This window comes from Salvelinus alpinus, chromosome 1 (genome assembly GCF_045679555.1).
Source record: "Salvelinus alpinus chromosome 1, SLU_Salpinus.1, whole genome shotgun sequence".
Classification (NCBI taxonomy): domain Eukaryota; kingdom Metazoa; phylum Chordata; class Actinopteri; order Salmoniformes; family Salmonidae; genus Salvelinus; species Salvelinus alpinus.
Window position 1 is genome coordinate 35,994,057 of NC_092086.1, and position 27,414 is coordinate 36,021,470.

The following is a 27,414-nucleotide window of genomic DNA, read 5'->3' on the forward strand; positions in this document are numbered from 1 at the left end:
TATGAAACATGTATCACTGACTAACCCTTCAAATAGGGTTGATAAAAACAGCTGCAACAACAGCAAAAGCATCAACAACACAACACTTCTTCACAAATCTATCAGTTCACAACCTGCCAGCTTGTCTGTGTGTGTTTCTGTTCAACCAAACAAGATGTTCTGGTTTATCTTCAAGGCTCCAGAGGGGTGGTCGCTCGGTTTCTCAAGCCTGATGACAGGCTGAATATTCTCTCCACGAACGCTTGGGATGCAGGTGCAGAAACCAGATTCAGTGCCACAGGCCACAGCTTTGGATAAACAGCCATCCTTGCCTGCCAATACTGGAAAGGTGACTCTATAAACATGTCCCCCTTTACCTCTTTCAGGTATTTCCGCAGCTCACACGGGGCACTTAATGCTCTGCCTGGTTGACCCTCCGGCTGGACAGAGACACAATCTTCGATGTGAGGAAGCAACATATATTTCTGAAGAACTGTGGTCAAGATGCTTGCTGGATTCACCGTACTGGCCTCATGCTGGGGTCCTTCTGCTCCATAGCTGTACTCTCTGATTTGCTGACGTAAAAAAGACTGCTTCCCTCATCAGTGCCATCTCTGTTGAGCGAAGTGCCAGAGACACACTTTGGTCCATCAGGCAAGCTGCTGCAGGGGTTAGATCAAAGTTGGCTGCTAGAGGATTCAGTATGCATGATTTCAGGTATTTCCGCAGCTCACACGGGGCACTTAATGCCCTGCCTGGTTGACTACCCTGCCCTACCCTGGTTGACTAACTACCCTGTCTGCATAGTTAACAGACTGTGCTGCAAGACTGGATCTGAAGCTACTTTGGGTAGATTTAATCATGCACTTCAGACAGTGCTTTAAGTGGGAGCTATTTAAAGACATCCTCCAGCCTATTATTATTATTATTATTATTATTATTATCACTATTTAACCCCATTGTTTTGGGGTATGCTAAAGTTACTCTGTGGTGGCTGTTGCCAAATAATAGAACCCTAATCCCAGGTTGAAGTCACTGATCGGGACAAATTTGCTCACAGAGAGAAAATGTTAACTTGCACTTGACATCGAAGGGGAATTACAATTGTAAAGTCAAAATTTTCCAAAAGGAATATGCATGTTTTGGCGAAGAAACTTTGAATAATCATCCTCATTATTTCCAACATTACAGTTGAGCTCATAAGCAATGCACTGTGAGGGTCAACTTCAAACATGACCTCTTTTGTCTATGGATTTTAATTGGTGATGTACTGTATACTATTCACTAGATTTAGCGGAAAAACTAAGACAGGAGGAGTCTTGCTGTGAAAATACTCCTGTATTTCCATAATTCATGAAGATATCCATGGGAAGAACACAACACGGAGACATTCTGCATGTTCAATTATTGACGGGCACTCCAAATCTCAGTGAGGAATTTCTCTTTCATATTGTTCAGCTTGATCCTCCTGAGTCCTGTCTGTTCTTTGTTTTTATTCTATTTCTCCCCCCCACTTCCCTCTATACACTATGTCTTTCCATTTCCTTCATAATGCCCTTCTCCCCCCTCTTTCTTTATATCCTCTCTCTCTCTCTCTCTCTCTCTCTCTCTCTCTCTCTCTCTCTCTCTCTCTCTCTCTCTCTCTCTCTCTCTCTCTCTCTCTCTCTCTCTCTCTCTCTCTCTCTCTCACGCTCGCTCGCTCGCTCGCTCTCTCTCGCTCTCACTCTTGCACCCTTGCACTCGCTCTCTCTCGCTCTCTCTCGCTCCCTCTCGCTCTCTCGCGCTCTCTCGCTCTCTCACTCTCTCTCTCGCTCTCGCTCTCTCTCTCTCTCGCTCTCTCGCTCTCTCGCGCTCGCTCTCTCGCTCTCTCGCGCTCTCTCGCGCTCGCTCTCTCGCTCACTCGCGCTCGCTCTCTCGCTCTCTCGCTCTCTCGCGCTCGCTCTCTCGCTCTCACTCTCGCACCCTTGCACTCGCTCTCTCTCGCTCCCTCTCTAGCTCTCTCTCTCTCGCTCTCACTCTCTCTCTCTCACTCTCTCTCTCTCCCTTCTCCTTTTATTGGCAGTGTATTAAAGGATCAGCTGTGTATAAGGTAGGGTAATAAAACAGAGACAACAGTCCTCTACAGGCTTGATGCACATGTCCAACCCCAGACTGTACACTATGGGTTAATAGAAGGGAGATGGACATCTATGCATCAACCACGGCCTTCTATGTATCTAAATATGTTGCCTTGTTGCATTTCCTCATATTGATAGATGGATACATGGAAAGGTAATAAAATATGGATTATGGAGGGGATCATCCAGTCCAGATACCTGGGCTTACCAATAAGTCCAGAAAGGTCAGAGGAAAGGTCCTTGGACTTCCTGAGACAGGAAGCTGTAAAGCCGCTGCGTGTGCGCACGCGCGTGTGTGTGCGTGTGTCAGATATGGAATCAATGGAAAGATTCAGGTAGAAAGTTGTCAGGAGTGCATCCACCCTCTGTCAGGTTGTGTTCATTCTCCCTCACAGTACCGTCACCAAATAATGAGCTGGGTAGAAACACCTGCTATGCCTTTCAAGTCACTGCCTCTCTGCTGTGGCAAAGGGAGCTCCAACTCCATGGTTTGGAACAGAGACCTTCTGGTGCATAAAGCAGCTTCAAGCTGCTTTAAGTTGCTTTAGACAGATAACTCGGGAAATCACAAAATGCTGCCAGTAAGCATATTCCTGAGATAAAAAAACATGCGTATCACAAGCAGAAATGTGAAATAAAGAAACGCTGGGTTCATTTGACTGCGTTTTGGGCTGTGGTGGCTGACAACAGCACCATAATGATCTAGTAGTATTTGATCCCGTCTGGGGGAGTTGTTATGCATGTCAGGGATTCATGCTACAGAGCGGTGAGTTATGGAAGATGCAGCAAGTTGAGATAATATCCATGGGATTAATGCGTTTGTGTTTCATCTCAAGGCTCAGGCAGCAGGCTGTAACATATTCTGATGCTGAGCAGCCCTGCTATCTGACCTAATCTTCCACTACGTTCACAGCCGGCAGGCCAATCTCTCAGGACCGTAAATGGCCAACACACACTACTACCCTACCATACTAAACACATGCTTTATACAGCTGACAGATCCTGAATGCTAGGGTGTAGACGATGACAAGAGAGTTGGGGAATAATGTTCTAGACAGATACTATGCTGATCTGAAATGTTCTAAACCAGTGCTTGGGCAGATCTGGACACAGGCACATTTCTTAAATGAACCCCCTTTAACGTCCCGTTGGGACCTGAGGGCTATAGGTTCTAGACTGGGGAATAATTGTCTACCTGAGGACAGAGAGTATGGTGATTCATACAGTAGGTGTGACAGCTGTAAGGCCTCATTATGTCTCTGTCTCTGGGCTGGCTGGCTGGCTGGCTGGCTGGCTGGCTAGCTGTGGTCGTCACTGGCCACACGTCTCTCATATGGCTAGATGGATGCCGTGGATGGATGCTGGGTGAGTATGAGTGGGTGTTTGTGCTGCTTGTTGGTATGAATGTTAATAAAGCCTCTGAGAGTGTGTGTGTGTTGTGTTTTTACGTGTGTGTGTGTGTGTGTGTGTGTGTGTGTGTGTGTGTGTGTGTGTGTGTGTGTGTGTGTGTGTGTGTGTGTGTGTGTGTGTGTGTGTGTGTGTGTGTGTGTGTGTGTGTGTGTGTGTGTGTGTGTGTGTGTGTGTGTGTGTGTGTGTGTGTGTGTGTGTGTGTGTGTGTGTGTGGCTGCTTTATTTATGCAGGGGAGGTGTAGGCTGGGGACGGGGGAGGCGGTGTGGGAGAGAAGAGACCTTGGATCTTCTCCATGTTGTTCACTTAACAGTAACCTCGATCTCTCTTTCTCGAAAGCTCAACCTGGACTCAACGCTGGAGCGCGTCACTGTTCAGATAGTGTGCATGAACATGTGAAGCAGGTCAAGCATGACTCCGGCTGGGTGTAGCTGAGGAGAGATCAGATGAAGACAGCGAATGAAGACAGCGAATGATATTCATAGAGGAGAACACTGTCCATTAGTCTTCCATTCCAAACACTAACCTTTTAGGAGTATTGGGGGCTTTGCATAGACATGACCTTATGAATACCAACAATGTTTAATTTTCCCATTTGAATTCAAATCGTTTTTCATATGAGGAGATTAAGGTGATAGTTATCAAAGGGCTGGGGGTGTTGTCAGACAGACAGCCTGTGGTGGTAGTGTTGGTTTACTATATCAGTCTGCACTCCTACTAGCATATACAGTTGAAGTCGGAAGTCTACATACACCTTAGCCAAATATATTTAAACTCAGTTTTTCACAATTCCTGACATTTAATCCTAGTAAAAATTCCCTGTTTTAGGTCAGTTAGGATCGCCATGTTATTTTAAGAATGTGAAATGTCAGAATAATAGTGGAGAGAATGATTTATTTCAGCTTTTATTTCTTTCATCACATTCCCTGTGGGTCAGAAGTTTACATACACTCAATTAGTATTTGGTAGCATTGCCTTTAAATTGTTTAACTTGGATCAAACGTTTCGTGTAGCCTTCTACAAGCTTCCCACAATAAGCTGGGTGAATTTTGGCCCATTCCTCCTGATAGAGCTGGTGTAACTGAGTCAGGTTTGTAGGCCTCCTTGCTCGCACACGCTTTTTCAGTTCTGCCCACAAATGTTCTATAGGATTGAGGTCCAATACCTTGACTTTGTTGTCCTTAAGCCATTTTGCCACAACTTTGGAAGTATGCTTGGGGTCATTGTCCATTTGGAAGACCCATTTGCGACCAAGCTTTAACTTCCTGACTGATGTCTTGAGATGTTGCTTCAATATATCCACATAATTTTACTTGTTCATGATGCCATCTATTTTGTGAAGTGCACCAGTCCCTCATGCAGCAAAGCACCCCCACAACATGATGCTGCCACCCCCGTGCTTCACGGTTGGGATGGTGTTCTTCGGCTTGCAAGCCTCCCCCTTTTTCCTCCAAACATAACGATGGTTATTATGGCCAAACAGTTCTATTTTTGTTTCATCAGACCAGAGGACATTTCTCCAAAAAGTACGATCTTTGTCCCCATGTGCAGTTGCAAAATGTAGTCTGGCTTTTTTGTGGCGGTTTTGGAGCAGTGGCTTCTTCCTTGCTGAGCGGCCTTTCAGGTTATATCGATATAGGACTCGTTTTACTGTGGATATAGATACGTTTGTACCTGTTTCCTCCAGCATCTTCACAAGGTCCTTTGCTGTTGTTCTGGGATTGATTTGCACATTTCGCACCAAAGTACGCTCATCTCTAGGAGACAGAACACATCTCCTTCCTGAGCGGTATGATGGCTGCGTGGTCCCATGGTGTTTATACTTGCGTATTATTGTTTGTACAGATGAACGTGGTAACTTCAGGCGTTTGGAAATTGCTCCCAAGGATGAACCAGACTTGTGGAGGTCTACAATTTATTTTCTGAGGTCTTGGCTGATTTATTTTGATATTCCCATGATGTCAAGCAAAGAGGCACTGAGTTTGAAGGTAGGCCTTGAAATACATCCACAGATACACCTCCAATTGACTCAAATTATGTCAATTAGCCTATTAGAAGCTTCTAAAGCCATGACATGATTTTCTGGAATTTTCCAAGCTATTTAAAGGCACAGTCAACTTAGTGTATGTAAACTTCTGACTGACTGGAATTATGATACAGTGAATTATAAGTGAAATAATCTGTCTGTAAACAATTGTTGGGAAAATTACTTGTGTCATGCACAAAGTAGATGTCCTAACCGACTTGCCAAAATTATAGTTTGTTGACAAGAAATTTGTGGAGTGGTTGAAAAACCCAACCTAAATGTATGTAAACTTCCGACTTCAACTGTAAATGACCAGCAGCCTGAGTATAACTCCTACTAGCATATAAATGACCAGCAGCCTGAGCATCACTCCTACTAGCATATAAATGACCAGCAGCCTGAGCATCACTCCTACTAGCATATAAATGACCAGCAGTCTGAGTATCACTCCTACTAGCATATAAATGACCAGCAGCCTGAGTATCACTCCTACTAGCATATAAATGACCAGCAGCCTGAGCATCACTCCTACTAGCATATAAATGACCAGCAGCCTGAGCATCACTCCTACTAGCATATAAATGACCAGCAGTCTGAGTATCACTCCTACTAGCATATAAATGACCAGCAGCCTGAGTATCACTCCTACTAGCATATAAATGACCAGCAGCCTGAGCATCACTCCTACTAGCATATAAATGACCAGCAGTCTGAGTATCACTCCTACTAGCATATAAATGACCAGCAGCCTGCGTATCACTCCTACTAGCATATAAATGACCAGCAGCCTGCGTATCACTCCTACTGGCATATAAATGACCAGCAGCCTGCGTATCACTCCTACTAGCATATAAATGACCAGCAGCCTGAGTATCACTCCTACTAGCATATAAATGACCAGCAGCCTGAGTATCACTCCTACTAGCATATAAATGACCAGCAGCCTGAGCATCACTCCTACTAGCATATAAATGACCAGCAGCCTGAGCATCACTCCTACTAGCATATAAATGACCAGCAGCCTGAGTATCACTCCTACTAGCATATAAATGACCAGCAGCCTGAGTATCACTCCTACTAGCATATAAATGACCAGCAGCCTGAGTATCACTCCTACTAGCATATAAATGACCAGCAGCCTGAGTATCACTCCTACTAGCATATAAATGACCAGCAGCCTGAGTATCACTCCTACTAGCATATAAATGACCAGCAGTCTGAGTATCACTCCTACTAGCATATAAATGACCAGCAGCCTGAGTATCACTCCTACTAGCATATAAATGACCAGCAGCCTGAGTATCACTCCTACTAGCATATAAATGACCAGCAGCCTGAGTATCACTCCTACTAGCATATAAATGACCAGCAGCCTGAGTATCACTCCTACTAGCATATAAATGACCAGCAGCCTGAGTATCACTCCTACTAGCATATAAATGACCAGCAGCCTGAGCATCACTCCTACTAGCATATAAATGACCAGCATTCTGAGCATCACGCCGGCCGTAACACATGTCAATGGTATAGATTTTACTATTAGCTAGACGGCAGGCAGCTGGACCTGGTGATCTCAGAGCACTTCTGTGTCTCTATTTGTGTCTCTATTTTTCAGATGGAAATTGGATTGGGGGCTGGGCATGGCGGACAGAGGGCTTGCTGTGTTAATGAGATTGCTGTGGACGGGGGCTGCTGGAGCTACAGCTCCCCCTGACTGGCAGTGTTGTTTACTCTAGGCAAGATCAATAGTTTATGGTGTGTTGTACAGCGCCCCACTGAAAGGTCAAGGAGAGCTTGGCTTTCTTAACCAGGTGTTTTTAAAACCATCGCTTGCTCTCACAGGCCTCATGGTAACTGGACTAGCTTTGTCCAAACAGGGTCATGTCAATCACCTCACACTGACTTCATGTCCAAACAGGGCCATGTCAATCACCTCACACTGCCAAGTCAATCACCTCACACTGCCTTCATGTCCAAACAGGACAATGTCAATCACCTCACACTGCCTTCATGTCCAAACAGGGCCATGTCAATCACCTCACACTGCCAAGTCAATCACCTCACACTGCCTTCATGTCCAAACAGGGCCATGTCAATCCCCTCACACTGCCTTCATGTCCAAACAGGGCCATGTCAATCACCTCACACTGCCTTCATGTCCAAACAGCGTCATGTCAATCACCTCACACCGCCTTCATGTCCAAACAGGGCCATGTCAATCCCCTCACACTGCCTTCATGTCCAAACAGGGCCATGTCAATCACCTCACACTGCCTTCATGTCCAAACAGGGCCATGTCAATCACCTCACACTGCCTTCATGTCCAAACAGGGCCATGTCAATCCCCTCACACTGCCTTCATGTCCAAACAGGGCCATGTCAATCACCTCACACTGCCTTCATGTCCAAACAGGGCCATGTCAATCACCTCACACTGCCTTCATGTCCAAACAGAGCCATGTCAATCACCTCACACTGCCTTCATGTCCAAACAGGGCCATGTCAATCACCTCACGCTGACTTCATGTCCAAACAGGGCCATGTCAATCCCCTCACACTGCCTTCATGTCCAAACAGGGCCATGTCAATCACCTCACACTGCCTTCACGTCCAAACAGGGCCATGTCAATCACCTCACACTGCCTTCACGTCCAAACAGGGCCAAGTCAATCCCCTCACACTGCCTTCATGTCCAAACAGGGCCATGTCAATCACCTCACACTGCCTTCATGTCCAAACAGGGAGGTGATTGACTTGGTCTGGGAAACAACAGGTGGAGGAAGCTTTCTGCTATACAAAGAAACAGTTGCAACAGTAGGCTACATAAGAGATGTGAAACACCAAGCTGACATTTGCACACCAAAAAGTTTGAAAACATGATATTGTTTGAGGTTAGACTTGGGGTGCAGTGCAAAGCAAGAGCTTATTCAAGGTACTGGAAGAGAAAAAGCAGATTATTTGTGACTGAGGTAACTTTGTGACTTCATGGCAATCCACTCAGTGAATGTGTGCTTTCATTTCTCCATCTAGAACATAGATCACTCTGAGGCACTGTGAGTTTACCCTGTCTCTATAAAATGTATTATCCACAAAGCCTAACATCACATCTGTCCTGTCGAGAGTGCTTGATTGGCTAGTAATCTCCATCTCTGAGCATTGTTTGAATGTATCATCTGAGGTGCCACATCTGTTTCACACAGGGGCTTGGTTAGGTAGGGTATAGATCTGTATATGTGATATACAGTAGAGAATGGATTATCTACTACATCTGCACAGCTTTGATCAGGTATGATACACATCATCATTTGGGGGAAGCTAAGGCCATCTGTGAGTTTATTGGGTTATGGGTCTGTGATCACCAGCGTTTCTTCTTGATCAAAAAGGGGCTTAGGTGGGTGGGCGTGGCAGGGTGGCATGGCAATGAGCGTGGCTGAACTTTAGAGGCTCCCACGTCCGATATTGCGAGTGTGCGTTTGACAATTGCGCTGACTTAATGCCAGATGAAAATAGAGCACTGGGAGTGAATGGCAATGAGCTTCCTTCCACACATACAGTATGAGTCAATGTGCAGGGCTTGACATTCACTTTTTTAGCCACTGTTTGGACATAGGCGGCACAAAAAAACGCTAAAGCGGCCCGCTCAGGGATTTTTCAATGGCAGAAAAATCACTGTTGCTCAGTAATCCTTGACAATGAAGTGGGGAATAGTGTGGTTTGGTTCAGTGTAGATTTCTATCTGTGACGTAAGGCTGAGGGGGAGAGGGAAATGGACCTCCATAAACTATAGCAAACATCTAATGGATTTATTGATCAGGGAGCTGTCCCCTACTTCCTGTTCACTGTGATAGATTTGGCACAAGGGAGTCTACCGCAGGAGTTTGGGCAGAATTATGGTCCACCTCATTTAAATTCACTACCATCTCTCTCTCTCTCTATCTCTCTATCTCTCTCTCTATCTCTCTATCTATCTCTCTATCTCTCTATCTCTATCTCTATCTCTATCTCTATCTCTATCTCTATCTCTATCTCTATCTCTATCTCTATCTCTGTATGTGTATGTTCTCACTCTCTCTGCTGTGCAGTTCAAAGGATTCTCTGCACTGTTAAGCCTTTCATAACCAGGCAAACACACACACACACACACACACACACACATCTCATTATCATTGACACTTCATGTCACTCTTCCAGTGGCAGTATTCTAAATGCAGTGGTAATGATTTGGCCTGAGGGAAGCCTTCTTCTGTGATGCACTGATGGTCTAATGAGATGGGCACACTGACACTGAGGGGGCCAGTTACAGACATCACATCAGACTTCCTCCTGTGTTATAACAGTGGATGGAGAGGCGAGAGGAAGGCCTCACTGGAATCCCACTGGTTCAGGAGACTGAGATCAATCACTACAGTACAGTAGGCTTAAACACACAGCCAGCTGAGAAACACACCCGCCACAATTACAATACAACTCAACCACGGCTCAATGCTACATACTGTGCATACAAAGAACGACACCCACACCACCATCACAATACAACTCAACCACGGCTCAACCACGGCTCAATGAAAAACCAGTCTCACTGTAACGGACATTTTCACACAGTCTGACTGTAACGGACATCTTCACACAGTCTGACTGTAACGGACATCTTCACACAGTCTGACTGTAACGGACATCTTCACACAGTCTGACTGTAACGGACATCTTCACACAGTCTGACTGTAACGGACATCTTCACACAGTCTGACTGTAACGGACATCTTCACACAGTCTGACTGTAACGGACATCTTCACACAGTCTGACTGTAACGGACATCTTCACACAGTCTGACTGTAATGGACATCTTCACACAGTCTGACTGTAACGGACATCTTCACACAGTCTGACTGTAACGGACATCTTCACACAGTCTGACTGTAACGGACATCTTCACACAGTCTCACTGTAACGGACATCTTCACACAGTCTGACTGTAACGGACATCTTCACACAGTCTGACTGTAACGGACATCTTCACACAGTCTCACTGTAACGGACATCTTCACACAGTCTGACTGTAACGGACATCTTCACACAGTCTCACTGTAACGGACATCTTCACACAGTCTGACTGTAACGGACATCTTCACACAGTCTGACTGTAACGGACATCTTCACACAGTCTGACTGTAACGGACATCTTCACACAGTCTGACTGTAACGGACATCTTCACACAGTCTGACTGTAACGGACATCTTCACACAGTCTGACTGTAACGGACATCTTCACACAGTCTGACTGTAACGGACATCTTCACACAGTCTGACTGTAACGGACATCTTCACACAGTCTGACTGTAACGGACATCTTCACACAGTCTCACTGTAACGGACATCTTCACACAGTCTGACTGTAACGGACATCTTCACACAGTCTGACTGTAACGGACATCTTCACACAGTCTCACTGTAACGGACATCTTCACACAGTCTCACTGTAACGGACATCTTCACACAGTCTCACTGTAACGGACATCTTCACACAGTCTCACTGTAACAGTTCACACAGTCTGACTGTAACGGACATCTTCACACAGTCTCACTGTAACGGACATCTTCACACAGTCTGACTGTAACGGACATCTTCACACAGTCTCACTGTAACGGACATCTTCACACAGTCTCACTGTAACAGTTCACACAGTCTGACTGTAACGGACATCTTCACACAGTCTCACTGTAACGGACATCTTCACACAGTCTCACTGTAACGGACATCTTCACACAGTCTGACTGTAACGGACATCTTCACACAGTCTGACTGTAACGGACATTTTCACACAGTCTGACTGTAACGGACATCTTCACACAGTCTGACTGTAACGGACATCTTCACACAGTCTCACTGTAACGGACATCTTCACACAGTCTCACTGTAACAGTTCACACAGTCTGACTGTAACGGACATCTTCACACAGTCTCACTGTAACGGACATCTTCACACAGTCTGACTGTAACGGACATCTTCACACAGTCTGACTGTAACGGACATCTTCACACAGTCTGACTGTAACGGACATTGCACACATACGAAGTCAAAATCAAACACAGCCACTTACATCCTGAGAGAACTGGCTTGAAGTCATCTATTCCCTGTCTATATACCATGTCTATACCCTGTCTATATACCCTGTCTATATACCCTGTCTATATTCCGTGTCTACACCCTGTCTACTCCCTGTCTACACCCTGTCTGCACCCTGTCTATACCCTGTCTGCACCCTGTCTATACCCTGTCTGTATATGCTGTCTATACCCTGTCTGCACCCTGTCTATACCCTGTCTGTATATGCTGTCTATACCCTGTCTGCACCCTGTCTATACCCTGTCTGTATATGCTGTCTATACCCTGTCTGCACCCTGTCTGCACCCTGTCTATACCCTGTCTGTATATGCTGTCTATACCCTGTCTGCACCCTGTCTATACCCTGTCTGTATATGCTGTCTATACCCTGTCTATACCCTGTCTGTATATGCTGTCTATACCCTGTCTGCACCCTGTCTGCATCCTGTACGCCACCCTGTCTATACCCTGTATAGATTACTCAGCCACAGAACTTCAGGAGCCACCGTGGTGAGAATCCTAAATAAATTGATGTCTGTGTTGCAATCAGGATGAGCACCTCACTCCAGATGACTGAGATTGGTTTGAAACATTATTACAGGGTCTTGGCCTGAGGGCATGTTTCTGATTAAGTACCAGATTGTTTGACGGCGTGCTGCTCTGCTCCTCGTCCTGTTCCGGACAGGGAGGCCGCCGATACAGAGGACTGACAGCAGGATCATTACAGCGCTAGCGCTAATCGGACGCTGTGTTTAAACTTAATGAAAGTCATCCATCTCTATGCAGCCATGGACACAAGGCTGACCATCTCTATGCAGCCATGGACACAAGGCTGACCATCTCTATGCAGCCATGGACACAAGGCTGACCATCTCTATGCAGCCATGGACACAAGGCTGACCATCTCAATGGGGCCATGAAGGAGTATGAAGAGTGAGACCACTGCTTTGCACTCGTTCAACTGTATTTATTGAAGGGGTGGAGGTTAATATTGCTCTGTTAGTTGGTTTTAATGCACTGCTGCTCAACATGTAAAGTGAAGTGAGAGTGGCTGAGAGCCTACAACTTGTGCTATAATGATTGACACATCAGTGAGGACTGTAGCAGTAGTCCCACATAAACACATGGACACATACACTCTGTCTTCACAAACACAGTACTGCACGCATCACCTTCATTTGACACTCCCTTTCTGTTCTCCAGTGAGTTTTACAGGCTCTAGGGCCAATGGAGGGAGATAAGAAGAGAAAAATGAAATGCAAAAATAACATTTCAAAGAGTGTTTGAGCATTTGTGTCACCTCAGAGAAAACATCTGTCACTGTCACAGCACCATGAGAAGCACAAACACACACACACACACAGAGAGAGAGAGAGAGAGAGAGAGAGAGAGATCAGGCAGTACAGTTCTCATGGGGCTGGCAATAGAGACTGTTCCCTGTGATATGAAATGGCTCCCAGGCCAAGGCCACCACATGGCTCAACAAGTAATGCCCAAATCTAATCAACAGAACCATGAACAGGCCCTAATGAGCATGGAAGAAACTACAATAAACAGAGCAAATACTATACTGAACAAAAATATAAACGCAACATGTAAAGTGTTGGTCCCATGTTTCATGAGTGGAAATAAAATATCCTAGAAATATTCCATATGTAAAAAATAAAAAAAAATCTCTCAAATGCTGAGCATAAATTTGTTGACATCCCTGTTAGTGATCATTTCTCCTGACAGGTGTATCATATCAAGAAGCTGACTAAACAGCATGATCATTACACAGGTGCACCTTGTGCCGGGGACAATAAAAGGCCACTCTAAGATGTGCAGTTTTGTCACACAACACAATGCCACATATGTCTCAAGTTTTGAGGGAGTGTGCAATTGACATGCTGAGTAACTCAGTAAAATCGTTGAAATTGTTGCATGTTGCATTTATATTTTTGCTCAGGATAAGTAAATATTGTACAAAGCAAATACTGGGTAACAGTTATGTGGGGGCAAAATGGTTTTGTTACAGTCTAAATTCTATGAAAATGCTTGAGCTGAATAGTGTTTTTCACTGGGAATTGTCCCTGCTGTCCAATAACCTCTTCATACACCCCACAAAGGAGGGATTTGTTATTGGCCCTTATCTCTGGGGCCCTAAATGCCTAACTAGTCTGATTCTTGTTCTGTCTTTGTCGGTTCTAAAGATCTTATCACTCCCCTGTCTTTGACACATAGTCTGTGAGAACTGGTTAGAACCTGCTTTTATTTGTTTTAATGCTTTAAGGGAGTAGAGATAATTAACCCTTATCTCTTTTGTAAGCTTACCTCCCTCTAGGAGGGGTAAACAGCTCTTTGTGTAGATAAAGTGTGTAACGACTGTGATTTGAAAATAATCAAGTTACTCTCTGGCTTTTATCCTGAGAAGGAACTTCCTGGCAATTGCTTGAATAAAACTCTTATAAACCAGAAAATGAGCTCTGCCTGATCATTGGAATGAGTTTTTCCTCAACAGTTAGTAAATACTATACAAAGCAAATACTAAGTACTAGTCAAGATGGATAAATCCAACAGCTCAAAACATAGGGATGAAAAAATATGTAGATAAATATAATAATAATAGCCTACCTTGGTTCTAGAGTTCCATGACAGCGTTTAAGGACAAACAACAGGTAAAAGGGTGTGACTGTGAACCAGGAGTTGGAACCGGTTCAGGGAATAGAACCGAAAAGCTCCCTGAACCTAAAACCAGATTATTATAATATTTTAATTTAAAAAAAATTGAGGAACAGAATCAGAACCGGGAAAGAAGTGATCTATACTGTTCCGGAACAGAAGCGTTATTGTCACGTTCTGACCTTAGTTCCTTTGTTATGTCTTTATTTTAGTTTGGTCAGGGCGTGAGTTGGGGTGGGCATTCTATGTTGTTTTTTCTATGTTTTGTTCTGTTGGTAGATTTCTATGTGTTGGGCCTAGTATGGTTCTCAATCAGAGGCAGGTGTCAGTCGTTGTCAGCCATATTTAGGTAGCCTGTTTGTCATTGTGTGTGGTGGGTGATTATATTTTCTGTTCTGTGTTTTGTTTCACCGTACAGGAGTGTTCGTTTGTCGTTTAATTGTTTTTGTTCAGTGTTCATTTATTCGTATTAAAACAATATGGACACTTACCACGCTGCGCATTGGTCCTCCTCTTCTTCCAACCACGACAAGCATTACAGTTATTTTAAAAGCATGGGAACCGGTTAATTACATTAATTACATTACATCACATTAAGCATCTCCAATCCAAAATTTAATCTAGAATCGGCTTCCTATTTTGCAAAAAAGCATCCTTCACTCATGCTGTCAAACATACCCTCGTAAAACTGACTATCCTACCGATCCTTGACTTCGGCGATGTCATTTACAAAATAGCCTCCAACACTCTACTCAGCAAATTGGATGCAGTCTATCACAGTGCCATCCGTTTTGTCACCAAAGCCCCATACACTACCCACCACTGCGACATGATGCTCTCGTTGGCTGGCCCTCGCTTCATATTCGTCGTCAAACCCACTGGCTCCTGTTCATCAATAAGTCTTTGATAAGTAAAACACCACCTTATCTCGGCTCACTGGTCACTATAGCAGCACCCACCCGTAGCACGCGGTCCAGCAGGTAAATTTCACTGGTCACCCCCAAAGCCAATTTCTCTTTTGGCCGCCGTTCCTTTTAGTTCTCTGCTGCCAATGACTGGAATGAACTGCAAAAATCACTGAAGCTGGAGATTCATATCTCCCTCACTATCTTTAAGCACCAGCTGTCAGAGCAGCTCACAGATAACTGCACCTGTACATAGCCCATCTGTAAATATCCCATCCAACTACCTCATCCCCATATTGTTATTTATTTGATTTATTTTGCTCCTTTGCACCCCAGTATCTCTACTTGCACACTCATCTTCTGCACATTTGTCACTTCAGTGTTTAATTGCTATATTGTAATTATTTAGCCACTATGGCCTATTCATTGCCTTACCTCCCTTATCCTACCTAATTTTCACACACTGTATATAGACTTTTTCTATTGTATTATTGACTGTATGTTTGTTTATTCCATGTGTAACTCTGTGTTGTTGTATGTGTCACACTGTGTAACGGCTGTCGTCGGTGGAAGAAGGTGAGGACCAAGGTGCAGCGTGGTAAGTGTTCATGATATTTAATAATAATCAAAACTGAACACTGAATAACAAAACAACAAAGAAACAACCGAAACAGTCAGTGTATGTGTGTGTAGGCAACATGCCCTTCCCCCTTCAAAGCTTAGGCTGCTGTACCCTACTGACGCTACAAGCGTTCAGAAATTAGGGAGAGATATTTAATTAGAGAAGAATGGATTCACTTTTTCAATGCTAGTTATGGATACTATAGTTATCACGTTTCACATTGGATTAAATAACTACAAAAAGCTAAGATGTGTTTTTTTTATTCTGGTGTGGCTCTATACACACAAGCTTGTTAGTTAGCTAGCTAGCTCTGGTTCAACATTAAGACAACTCTCGGAAGTTCAAAGACATTAAAAGTTCCTCCATAGAAGCCGCTCCTCCGTAGGTATAATTCTGTGGGCCTAATTCAGATAATGTCATAACTGTGCCCAGTGCTTCAAGCCAAGCCACTTCCTCCACCCTCTCTCACTCTCCCCCCACCTACAAAAATTTCAGTCGCATCTCGCACCCTACACTTGTCTGTCCATGGCACATGTAAACAACTATAGCTTAGTCAGCTGATAGCGCCCATGCACTAGAGATCTTAATTTCAGCCTGAACCCTTGTCTCTCTCTCCTCCCTGTCAGCTGCAGGAGCAGCCACAGGCTGCCATGTGTATTGCGCTGTCCGAGGTGCTGAAGCTGCAATCTAACTACAGTAATTCACTAGTTTCTTACTTGTTGTTTCTCTGACTGAAAAGTTATGTACCTAATTTGTTGAGAACGCAAAAATATTCCCTATTTGCTAAATGTGCCTTCCCTGCCATGCTCTGTTCACATGACACATGCATGCACCCGTTAGGACATAGGCTGGCGTACAGCTAATAATATCCAGAACATTTATTTATTATTTTAATATTCAAGACTCCATGGCTCCAATGTTGTTTAATTGATGTGTTATTTTGCTGTATTCTGTTCTGTTTCCTTAATGCTTAGGCCATGGCCTAATTAGGCAGAACATTTCATGTGTTATTTTGTTTTCGAAATAAAAAGCTTGATTGTATTTAAAGTCATGACTGACTGACTCGTACTTATATGGGCTACTATATTACTGCATAATAATAATAATCCTAAGAAGAAACCGAAGAAGGTGGGTAAGCCGAGCGCTGTGTGCCTCTGCCAAACAGGTGTTAGACATGGAGTCTTGAATATTGAAATGAGGTGTTGTTTACACTGGAACAGTGTAAACAACACCTAACAAATAAGAAATCCTCAAGAGTCTGTTCTAACGAAGAAATGAATGTTTTTGCCTACAAAGATTAAACACAGTTGCATTCCGACAGTTGCTGACATGTTGCGGTTTATTTGTTTAATTATTCAAGGCTGCCTTTGTTATTCATTTTAAAACTAAGCCTACTATTGATGATATTAGCTTAGTTACTTTTATAATTATGATAATAATAACAACAACAAAAAGAAGAAAGAGATCAAGAAGGAGGAGAGGATTGAGCGCTGTGTGACCCGTGTGTGTAAACCTAGGCTATTATTCAAATATTTGTTTTCTGACCGTTTGGAACAGTGTAAACAATTCTGAATAAATGATAAGAAATCACAGATATTCTGTTCTAACGAAAACAGTTAGCTCAAGGAACCAAACACACTTCAAAACAGGCAACAGAAGAAACATTTGTCTAATTTCTGAAGATATATATTTATATCTTATATATATATATATCTTATATATATGTATATATATATATATATATATATATTGATGTCTGACTGTATAAACCCTGAGATCCACATACAACAGTATGGATGTCTTACTGTATAACCCTGAGATCCACATACAACAGTATGGATGTCTTACTGTATAAACCCTGAGATCCACATACAACAGTATGGATGTCTTACTGTATAAACCCTGAAATCCACATACAACAGTATGGATGTCTTACTGTATAAACCCTGAGATCCACATACAACAGTATGGATGTCTTACTGTATAAACCCTGAAATCCACATACAACAGTATGGATGCCTTACTGTATAACCCTGAGATCCACATACAACAGTATGGATGTCTTACTGTATAAACCCTGAGATCCACATACAACAGTATGGATGTCTTACTGTATAAACCTTGAGATCCACATACAACAGTATGGATGTCTTACTGTATAAACCCTGAGATCCACATACAACAGTATGGATGTCTTACTGTATAAACCCTGAGATCCACATACAACAGTATGGATGTCTTACTGTATAAACCCTGAGATCCACATACAACAGTATGGATGTCTTACTGTATAAACCCTGAGATCCACATACAACAGTATGGATGTCTTACTGTATAAACCCTGAGATCCATATACAACAGTATGGATGTCTTACTGTATAAACCCTGAGATCAACATACAACAGTATGGATGTCTTACTGTATAAACCCTGAGATCCACATACAACAGTATGGATGTCTTACTGTATAAACCCTGAGATCCACATACAACAGTATGGATGTCTTACTGTATAAACCCTGAGATCCACATACAACAGTATGGATGTCTTACTGTATAAACCCTGAGATCCACATACAGTTGTTGATTATATTCAAGTTGGGTTTTCCCCTCTCATCACTTCTCTTAGACACGGCAAGTGCTTTTCACTCTCTCCTCACTCTGCTCGCTTCCATCTCTGCCACGTTGTTGTAAAAACCAGTGTAAATGAATAGTCTACTCGTTAACTTGAACAAAAGAGCAATATGGTCTAGGGAAAGGTGCGTCCGTTTTCTAGAAATCAGGCATCGTTTCGGTTTCGGGCTCATTACATTTATGGGCTTTCGGACTAGGCCTGGGCTCGAGCTTCAGCTCATCGGGCTTGGGTCGGACTGGGGTCGGACTACCATTGGCTGCCTAGGCTAAAACAAATATAGCTTGCCCGCTCCATTGCAAGCTGCCGTATCCTCACTGATTGGTAAAGAAATGTAATGCTGAGCTAGTGTAATAAAAAACACTTACTTCAGACATTTAAAAAGGAACAGAGAGGAACGATATAAACTGGTACTTTTTTTTGTTTCCAAACTGATCAGAACTTTTGCAGGTCGGAACAGTGGAACAAAACAAAACAAATAATGGTTCTGTTCAGAACAAAACGATTGGACATTTTTTGGGGTTCCAAACCCTGCTGTTAACTACTGTGAACTTCAAGGAAAGAGATGAAACTCCATGAAAAGAGGAGAGACAACAGGTGAAATCAGATGAACAGTCTGGGAGGTTCAACCACCACACAGAGCTAAACTGTCAATGAAGAAGTGATTTAAGAGGGAGCTATGCTGAGACTTACAGAGGTGAAGTTCTGGGGACCGCACGGTTCTCCTCGGTACTTGCAGGAGAGAAGCATTTCCTCCAGCTGGTGGCTCAGCCGGTCCATAAACTCCAGGTTGCTGCCCTCAAAGTTTCTGGGCGGCAGGAACAGCCTGAAGTCAGACAGTTTGCTGAACCAGGCCTGGCTGTCCTCCTGCAGCAAATCCAGCACCATGGGTCTCACCGTCCGGTTGGCCAGCAGTAGGCCCAGCCAGTGGCCAGCAAAGTACAGGTCACTTTTGGTGAGCTTGTAGAGGCGGATTGGGTTGTTGTTGCAGATTGTGACTGTGGGGAAGGCCATCTCCTTGGCCCACTCTGTGTGGATCCGTGTGTAGGTGGGGAAGGAGAGCCAGTGGAGCAGGCGGTTGGAGGACCAGGACAGGAGCAGGCCCAATGAGGTGCACAGGGCCAGCAGCCAGAAGGCCCGACGGCCTATGGAGCCACCGGACACACACACATGCCTGAGGCCGTGCAGACGTGTCCCAGCCAGCAGGGTGGAGGTGATTGAGGACAGGCCTGGCCTTGCAGGGAGGCGCCGGCGGCCTCTCCTCACCACGGCTGGGGATCCCCGCTGGAGACATCGCCCCTCCAGAGCCATGGCTGCCCACACCGCTCCTAGTGCCGAGAGAAAGGCTTCATCTCCCAGCCAGGCCTCAGGGGCTGGTCCCCACATGGAGCTCCAGGGCACCGATATCCCCACCGATGTAATCCACACCTGGATTTGTGCTTATCTGACTCTGCTGTTACACACAATCTGTACAAGCTCCTCACACACAACCTCACTCACACACACACATACTAACTCTCTCTCTCTGTCACAGTGTCTTCTGTTTGTTGTTGTTGGTGTCCTGTTTACTCTTTAGCTACTTGTTGGGCTTCTCCATCTCAGTCCATCTGGTTCCCTTGACCTGAAAGTACTCCACTCATCCAACTCAGCAGTAAGAAATACATTCAGCCATGCAAATATGCACCAAGTAATGCAGCTTCTACATGAGCGACTCCAGCATCCGCACCAGTTAGTGTAACACAGAGCGAGAGAGGAAGAGAGAGAGAGAGAGAGAGAGAGAGAGAGAGAGAGAGAGCGAGAGAGAGAGCGAGAGGGAGGGAGAGGGAAAAGGATAGGGAGGGTATACGAGAGGGGGTGGAGTGAGTGCTAGAGGAGAGAGAGGCAAGATGAGCTGAGAAGCACAGACAAAATGAAAGAACGGAAGGTAAAAGAAGAGAGCAGTGAGTCTGTTGTGGTTCTATCTGGTGCCGTCTGTCAGAGAGAGGCTCGTCCTGCTGGTTCCCTCTGCTCTGCTCTGTCGGCGCTCCTCTCTCTGCCGACCGAGGCTGCTGTCTGTTGGGACTTTGCCGTCGCTCCACTTCGATCAGTGATGCTCAGCCAACCTGCTAACCCTCCAATACCACCACGGCCAAAGGCTGGACTTGTTTACATGACACTGCTAAAGCGAGCAGCCGCGCATCACTAATAGCCTTTGTGAGTCTCTCGCTCCAGTTTTCTTTCACTCTGTTTCTCTCCCTCAGAACTGTGGCATTTCCAATCGTAACGCTCCTCTTGTTTTCTTCCTTTTCTAAAAATACTTCTCTCTCCAAATCAAATTCATCAACTTGCCCTCACGCTCCTCCTCCTCTTGTGTCGATGTCCGTCAATCCTTCTCAGCTCCACCCCCAACCGGGCTCCTCCTCCTCCCATGAAGTAGATGTGTGCATTCTCTCTCTCTCTCTCTCTCTCTCTCTCTCTCTCTCTCTCTCTCTCTCTCTCTCTCTCTCTCTCTCTCTCTCTCTCTCTCTCTCTCTCTCTCTCTCTCTCTCTCTCTCTCTCTCTCTCTCTCTCTCTCTCTCTCTCTCTCTCTCTCTCTCTCTCTCTCTCTCTCTCTCTCTCACTTCCCCTCCTTTGGATATTGCCCTGTTATTTTCTGTATTCTCTTCCTCTGGTCCCCTCTCTCTCATCGGGCAGCGTGTCCTCTCTGTGCTCCTCTCCTCCTGCGCCACAGCTCTGTCCACCCAGCCAGTGAGAGAGCGAGCGATGAGTGTCTGTCTGAGAACGCCAGCACGCTCTCTCTCTCTCTCTGTCTCTCTCTCTCTCTCCCTCTCTCTCTCCTCCCCCTCTGTTTGTCGGCTGCTGCCACGACTTACACAACAGGAGCAGAATGGGAGAGCAGGAGAGTGTGTGTGCACTCAGAGAGGGAGACTGAGACAAACAGCATCATACTGAATTATTGCTTTGGCTGCTTTACCCTCTTTCAACCTAGTCCTCTCTCTCTCTCTCTCTGTATTCTCTGTCTCCCTGTGTCAAATAAACACAAAACAGCCCTACAGAATGTGGGAAAAGGACTGGGTTTTTAGTTTAATTTCCGGCCTGTTTGTGAAACATAAATTATCTTGAATTATGTCAACATTGGGGGTAGACAAAATCAAGAAAATAGCAAGACATTAGGCAGATGGAGGGAAGGATGTGATTGAATTAAAGATGACAAGACAAACAAGAGTAGCACCTAACATTCAAAAGCTCTGTGGTCGTCTTAGCTAGCAGAGCTTCACGCTTGGTTTGCAGCCAACACTGTACATATGGCTTGTCGTCTCCAACTCACTCTCATAACAACTTTGAATGGTCATGTCTCCTAACAGCATTGGCTCAGCTGTGCTCTCCAGTGAAATCGCATGGGGGACCACTATCCTTCCCCTAACATTTACATCCCATTTACATCCGCACACGTTCATATAGTGGACGTTTTTATTCACAAAGACGCCACACACATGTACTGTGTGCAATACAACGAAATGAGCAGTAGTGTAGATACTACATCCCTTCTGATAAGCATGGAGAGTGTTGGAGTGTTAGAGAACTGCAGGGGAAAATAGTACTGGAAGCACAATTCCAAATAAAAAGAGGAAAATAACCAATGCATGAGACAGTGAGACATGAGTGTAGTACAAAAGAGGAAGTATCATCATAATAGGTCAACAGAAAGTGCTGCACCTGCATGTCTGACCCAGTCAGTGATTTGACTGGGCACCTCAGACAGCTCCAGCTACAGTCCACTCAGCACTGTCCAGTTGGCCTGTAGCAGTTATAACGTCATCATAACAATGCAGTCACTCAGTACCTCTTAACTTTTGAAAAATATATATAATAATATATGTAGATAATATATACAATAACGATATTGATTATTTAGGAGGAACAGTTTATGGTTACACATATCTCTTGTTGGAACACATAAAATCCCTAATGAAACTATAATTTCAGACACATTAATATTTGAATATCTCGGTTTGTAAAATTGCTTCATTTGCATTTAAGATGAGGAAGAATTCTCCGAAATGCTTTTGACAGAGCATCCACCAGTCTTCCTCTGCTAATGGCAAAGTCAAGGTTTTTCTCCCTCCATGTGAGAGGACTATTTTTCACCTTTTTAACTTGAGTCGCTCCTAGCTGTTCTCAGCTAACAGAAAGGAGAGAGTTGAACAGGAGCCCAGCTCAGAAAAACAGCAGAGACTGTGTCTCAAATGGCACCATATTTTCTATGGGCCCTGGTCAAAAGTAGTGCACTTTATAGAGAATAGGGTGCCATTTGGGACAAACCCTATAAGTACAGTAGAATCTGCCCTCTGTGTGGCCCCTATGACTACGTCATTATCAAGCTGAATAACAACAGGTATCTGTGCTTATCTTGTATGACTCACTGGGGCTAAGTGAATTGTGTAGCTGCTATGGAAACACAAACAGCAACAGAGAAAGAGAAAATGTCTAATGTGCAGCATTATAATTCCTTGCGATGGCTTGGCACACCACGGCCGACTTGCAGTTGTGTGACTTGTACGTGCTGTAACGCAATGCTTTCTGACAGCTCCATGTGATATGATCACAGGAGACGTGATAAAAAAGCTTCTACACTGAGGGGTCATATACACACCCAGCCCACACACACGCCTAGAGAAACCCTTCACATAGAGGACCACGCACACACACATCCAGCCCACACACACGGCTAGAGAAACACTTCACATAGAGGACCACGCACACACACACACGCACACACGCACACACAAACGCGCACACACGCGCGCACACACACACACGCCTAGAGAAACCCTTCACATAGAGGATCACGCGCACAAACACACACACACACACACACACACACACACACACACACACACACACACACACACACACACACACACACACACACACACACACACACACACACACACACACACACACACACACACACACACACACACACACACTTTCAAAACCACAAATGACAATCATGTAAAAGGAAAACTGTAAACACATAGAAGATGTAAAATAATGTATAATGCATATCTAACCCATAGGAACACACACATATCATGAACATGCACCCGTTTATTCTAATGCACCGCCATGCAGCCTAAAGGACTGCAGAGCCAGTCCTGAATCCATCCAGCAGCAGCATAATTAGATAAGGAGTGTTATTCAGGGTAGCCCAGCTAGCGTCAGTATAGAGGAGAACAGCTCAAAGGTTCAACATAAATATCCAAATAACCAGCCTCCAAAACAGAGATAATAACCAGCCTCCATTAATCAGAGATATATCACTGAACCACCTGATTCAATTACACGCATTCTTCTGTCCACAATGATGTGTGCATCTACTGTGTAATACCCCCGTGTCCTTCATCAACAAACACTGTCCAGCATTCAAGGACTGGACAATACTACAATAATCATGAAAAAATCATGTGCGGAAAAGGTATAAACGCTATTATGATATCCATAGATTAAATGCATCTCTTCTCTCAGGACGGCGAGGCAGACAGAAAATCAACACACACATCACAGATTCCCTCATACAAGCATTTTCTACATGTTGCTAAATGATTTGAATCACAAAAAGACGGCTTGAGGGTCGCTAACGCTTTACCCCTTCTGAGGGAGAGAAGCAGTGACATGGGGAGCAGATGAAAGATGAGCAGGATGAGAAAACAGTTTATTTTGTGCAGCACTGCCATCCATCAAATCCACAGCATGCATTAAGATGACACCAATAACAGGCGATCAATGGCTTTTCAGTATTTTAGGAGTTTTTTAATCGAGCGTAGTCACACTTGTCTGGCTGTAGGTGTAGCAGGGCCTCCCCTGGCTTTTCAGTATTTTAGGAGTTTTTTAATCGAGCGTAGTCACACTTGTCTGGCTGTAGGTGTAGCAGGGCCTCCCCCCTCCCCAAACACCGCCTCCTCTCTAAATGAAAGGGAGGGCTGCTGCTGCTGAGCTGTAGGATGGTAATAGATTGAACGTTCCCTTGTGGGTGAGTTCTTAGAGCTCACTGCAGTCCTTATGGCTATTAGTTGTTGTCATGGCATGGAATAATCATCAGTTGGCTTGATGAAATGAGAGGAGATAGGGGGATTGGGTCTGTTTGTTGTATCCCAATCATAACCCTGCTGCTCTGTAGTGTGTAGTCTCTGATTAGATGTTGTACGACAGCCATCATCATCACCAACACCAGAGAGCGAGGACAGTAATAGCTGTGCAATCTGGTATCGACCACACTCAACCTCTCCAAATGGATGGGATGCCTCAGGATCATTCAGGTGTTTGTTTGTCTACTGTGATCTGGTCTGGTGTAGACACACTTCATGTTGTTGCTATGTTAATTATATAGTCAAGTGTGATCAAACATTCCTTAGCGGGGTGCAGGGCCAATAGAAATAGAGCTGGCACTCATAAGCCCCACCACATACCTTTATTTATAAACAAACTACGTTTCCATCCTGCAAGGATCTTCGTCAGGTCACAGTGTTATTTATATATAAATATATATTCACTTCTTATTTCTTACTGTGCAAGATATTGATCTTTCAGATAGATCGATGCCATTACAGCGCCTTAGTTATAGTGCAAAGACCAACAGCTACTGTTGCTTTGTAGAGAGACAGCATGTGAAACAGGCTTTAGCCCGTTTAGATTGTCTGCAGTGGAAGACGAAGCCTCTTATGAAGCTTGATCCATGCTGGTGTTATAGCTAATCTGGCTCTAGAGGATGAGAGAAATGACTCCTGGTCCTCCAGTACACCAGGGAAAGACTGTCATACCACAGAAAGAAGTAGGAGCAGATACTTCACAGGATGTGATGTATAAATCTGAAGCATCCGTTTACAACTTCTTCTCACCACCAAATAAGTCCAGTGGTGGGAAGTGGGACAAGATGGAGCTAGATGAAACTTGGCCGACATTCCGCTAATTTTCTCATTGATGAAACATTCGATCTCAATACAGTTTTCTGTTTCCCAAAACTACAATCTGTTATGAACAGAGCGCACTACGTTTTGTGGACTTGACCCTTTAAAAACGTTTCTAAACATTGCATTGTTTAGAAGGAGCGCAAGGACGACTTGAGTTACTTCACACGCACACTTCACAGAGTAGGCGTTCCCTAATGGAAATATGCAAATATATGTTAGAACACACCAGTAGGATCTTGCTAGCTCGTGCTTGGCTCTGCCCACCTCCTTGCTTGTTCTGCACACTATGCTTAATTTGCTCCCATTGGAAACGACGTCAATGATCTTGGGTTAGTTACCAGTATCTTTGGTCATGCATACTGTACAGGGTGTGACGGTGATGAAGGGTCCCCCTGAGAGTTCAGCTACAGTTATACAAAATACACTGAACAAAAATATAAACACAACATGTAAAGTGTTGGTCACATGTTTCATGAGCTAAATTAAAGTACCCCAGAAATGCTCCATACACACAAAAATATAATTTATTTCAAATTTTGTTCACAAATTTGTACATCCCTGTTAGTGAGCATTTCTCCTGCCAAGATAATCCATCCACCTGACAGGTGTGGCATATCAATACGCTGATTAAACAGCATGATCATTACACAGGTGCACCTTGTGCTAGGTACAATAAAAGGCCACTCTAAAATGTGCAGTTTTGTGACACAACACAATGCCACAGATGTCTCAAGTTTTGAGGGAGCGTGCAATTGGCATGCTGACTGCAGGAATGTCCACCAGAGCTGTTAACAGATAATGTAATGTTAATGTCTCTACCATAAACCACCTCCAAAGTAATTTTAGAGAATTTGGCAGTACGTCTGACCAGCCTCACAACCACAGACCACGTGTAACCACGCCAGCCCAGGACCTCCACATCCGGTTTTCACCTGTGGGATCATCTGAGACCAGTCACCTGGACAGCTGAGGAAACTACGGGTTTGCACAACCAAATAATTTCTGCACAAACTGTCAGGGAAGCTCATCTGCCTGCACGTCGTCCTCACCAGGGTCTTGACCTGACTGCAGTTTGGCGTCGTAACCGACTTCAGTTGGCAAATGCTCATCTGTGAAGTGTGCCCTTCACAGATGAATATCGGTTTCAACTGTATGGGGCAACAGCTCCATAAAGTTGTGTGGTCGAGCGGTTTGCTGCTGTCAATGTTGTGAGCAGGGTGCCCCATGGTGGTAGTGGGGTTTTGGCATGGGCAGGCATAAGCTATGAACAACGAACACAATCGCATTTTATCGATGGCAATTTGAATGCACAGAGATACTGTGATGAGGTCCTGAGGCCCATTGTCGTGTCAGTCATCAGCCACCATCACCACCATGTTTCAGCATGATAATGGACGGCCCCATGTCTGTACACAATTCCTGGAAGCTGAAAATGTACCAGTTCTTCCATGGCCTGCATACTCACCAGACATGTCACCCATTGAGCATGTTTGGGATGCTATGGATCGACGTGTAAGACAGTGCTATACATATCTCCCCAATATCCAGCAACTTCACACAGCCATTGAAGAGGAGTGTGACAACATTCCACAGGTCACAATCAACAGCCTGATCAACTCTATGCGAAGGAGATGTGTCGCGCTGCATGAGGCAAATGGTGGTCACACCAGATACTGACGGGTTTTCTGATCCACGACCCTAATTTTCTTTTAAGCTTTCTGTTACCAACAGATGCATATCTGATGCATATCCAACAGATGCATATATATATTCCCAGTTATGTGAAATCTATAGATTCGGGCCTAATTCATTTATTTCATTTGTCTGATTTCCGTATATGAACTGTAACTCAGTAAAATATTTGAAATTGTTACATGTTGCGTTTATATTTTTGTTCAGTGCAATTTATTGAGGAATCAATAGCACCAATAGGAAGGCATCCAGGACTATCGGTGACTACTATACATTTGGCAAAGCAATGGCCAACATTTAACACAGCTCAATGCCTTTG

The 27,414-nt window shown here is 44.4% G+C and overlaps 1 protein-coding gene across 4 annotated transcripts in view; it reads right to left on the minus strand.

The window, feature by feature from the left end:
• Positions 1-27,414, minus strand: part of LOC139574384 (acid-sensing ion channel 2) — a 422,721-nt gene that overhangs the window by 135,782 nt on the left and 259,525 nt on the right. The window contains exon 1 of one of the 4 annotated variants that reach the window (XM_071398914.1): positions 19,147-20,937. The exons of the other annotated variants lie outside the window; for them this stretch is intronic. Coding sequence (XP_071255015.1) covers positions 19,147-19,839 — 693 coding nt within the window. The 5' untranslated portion in view covers positions 19,840-20,937. Of the gene's footprint in view, positions 1-19,146; positions 20,938-27,414 lie in introns of those variants that run through there. 4 annotated transcript variants of the gene reach the window in all.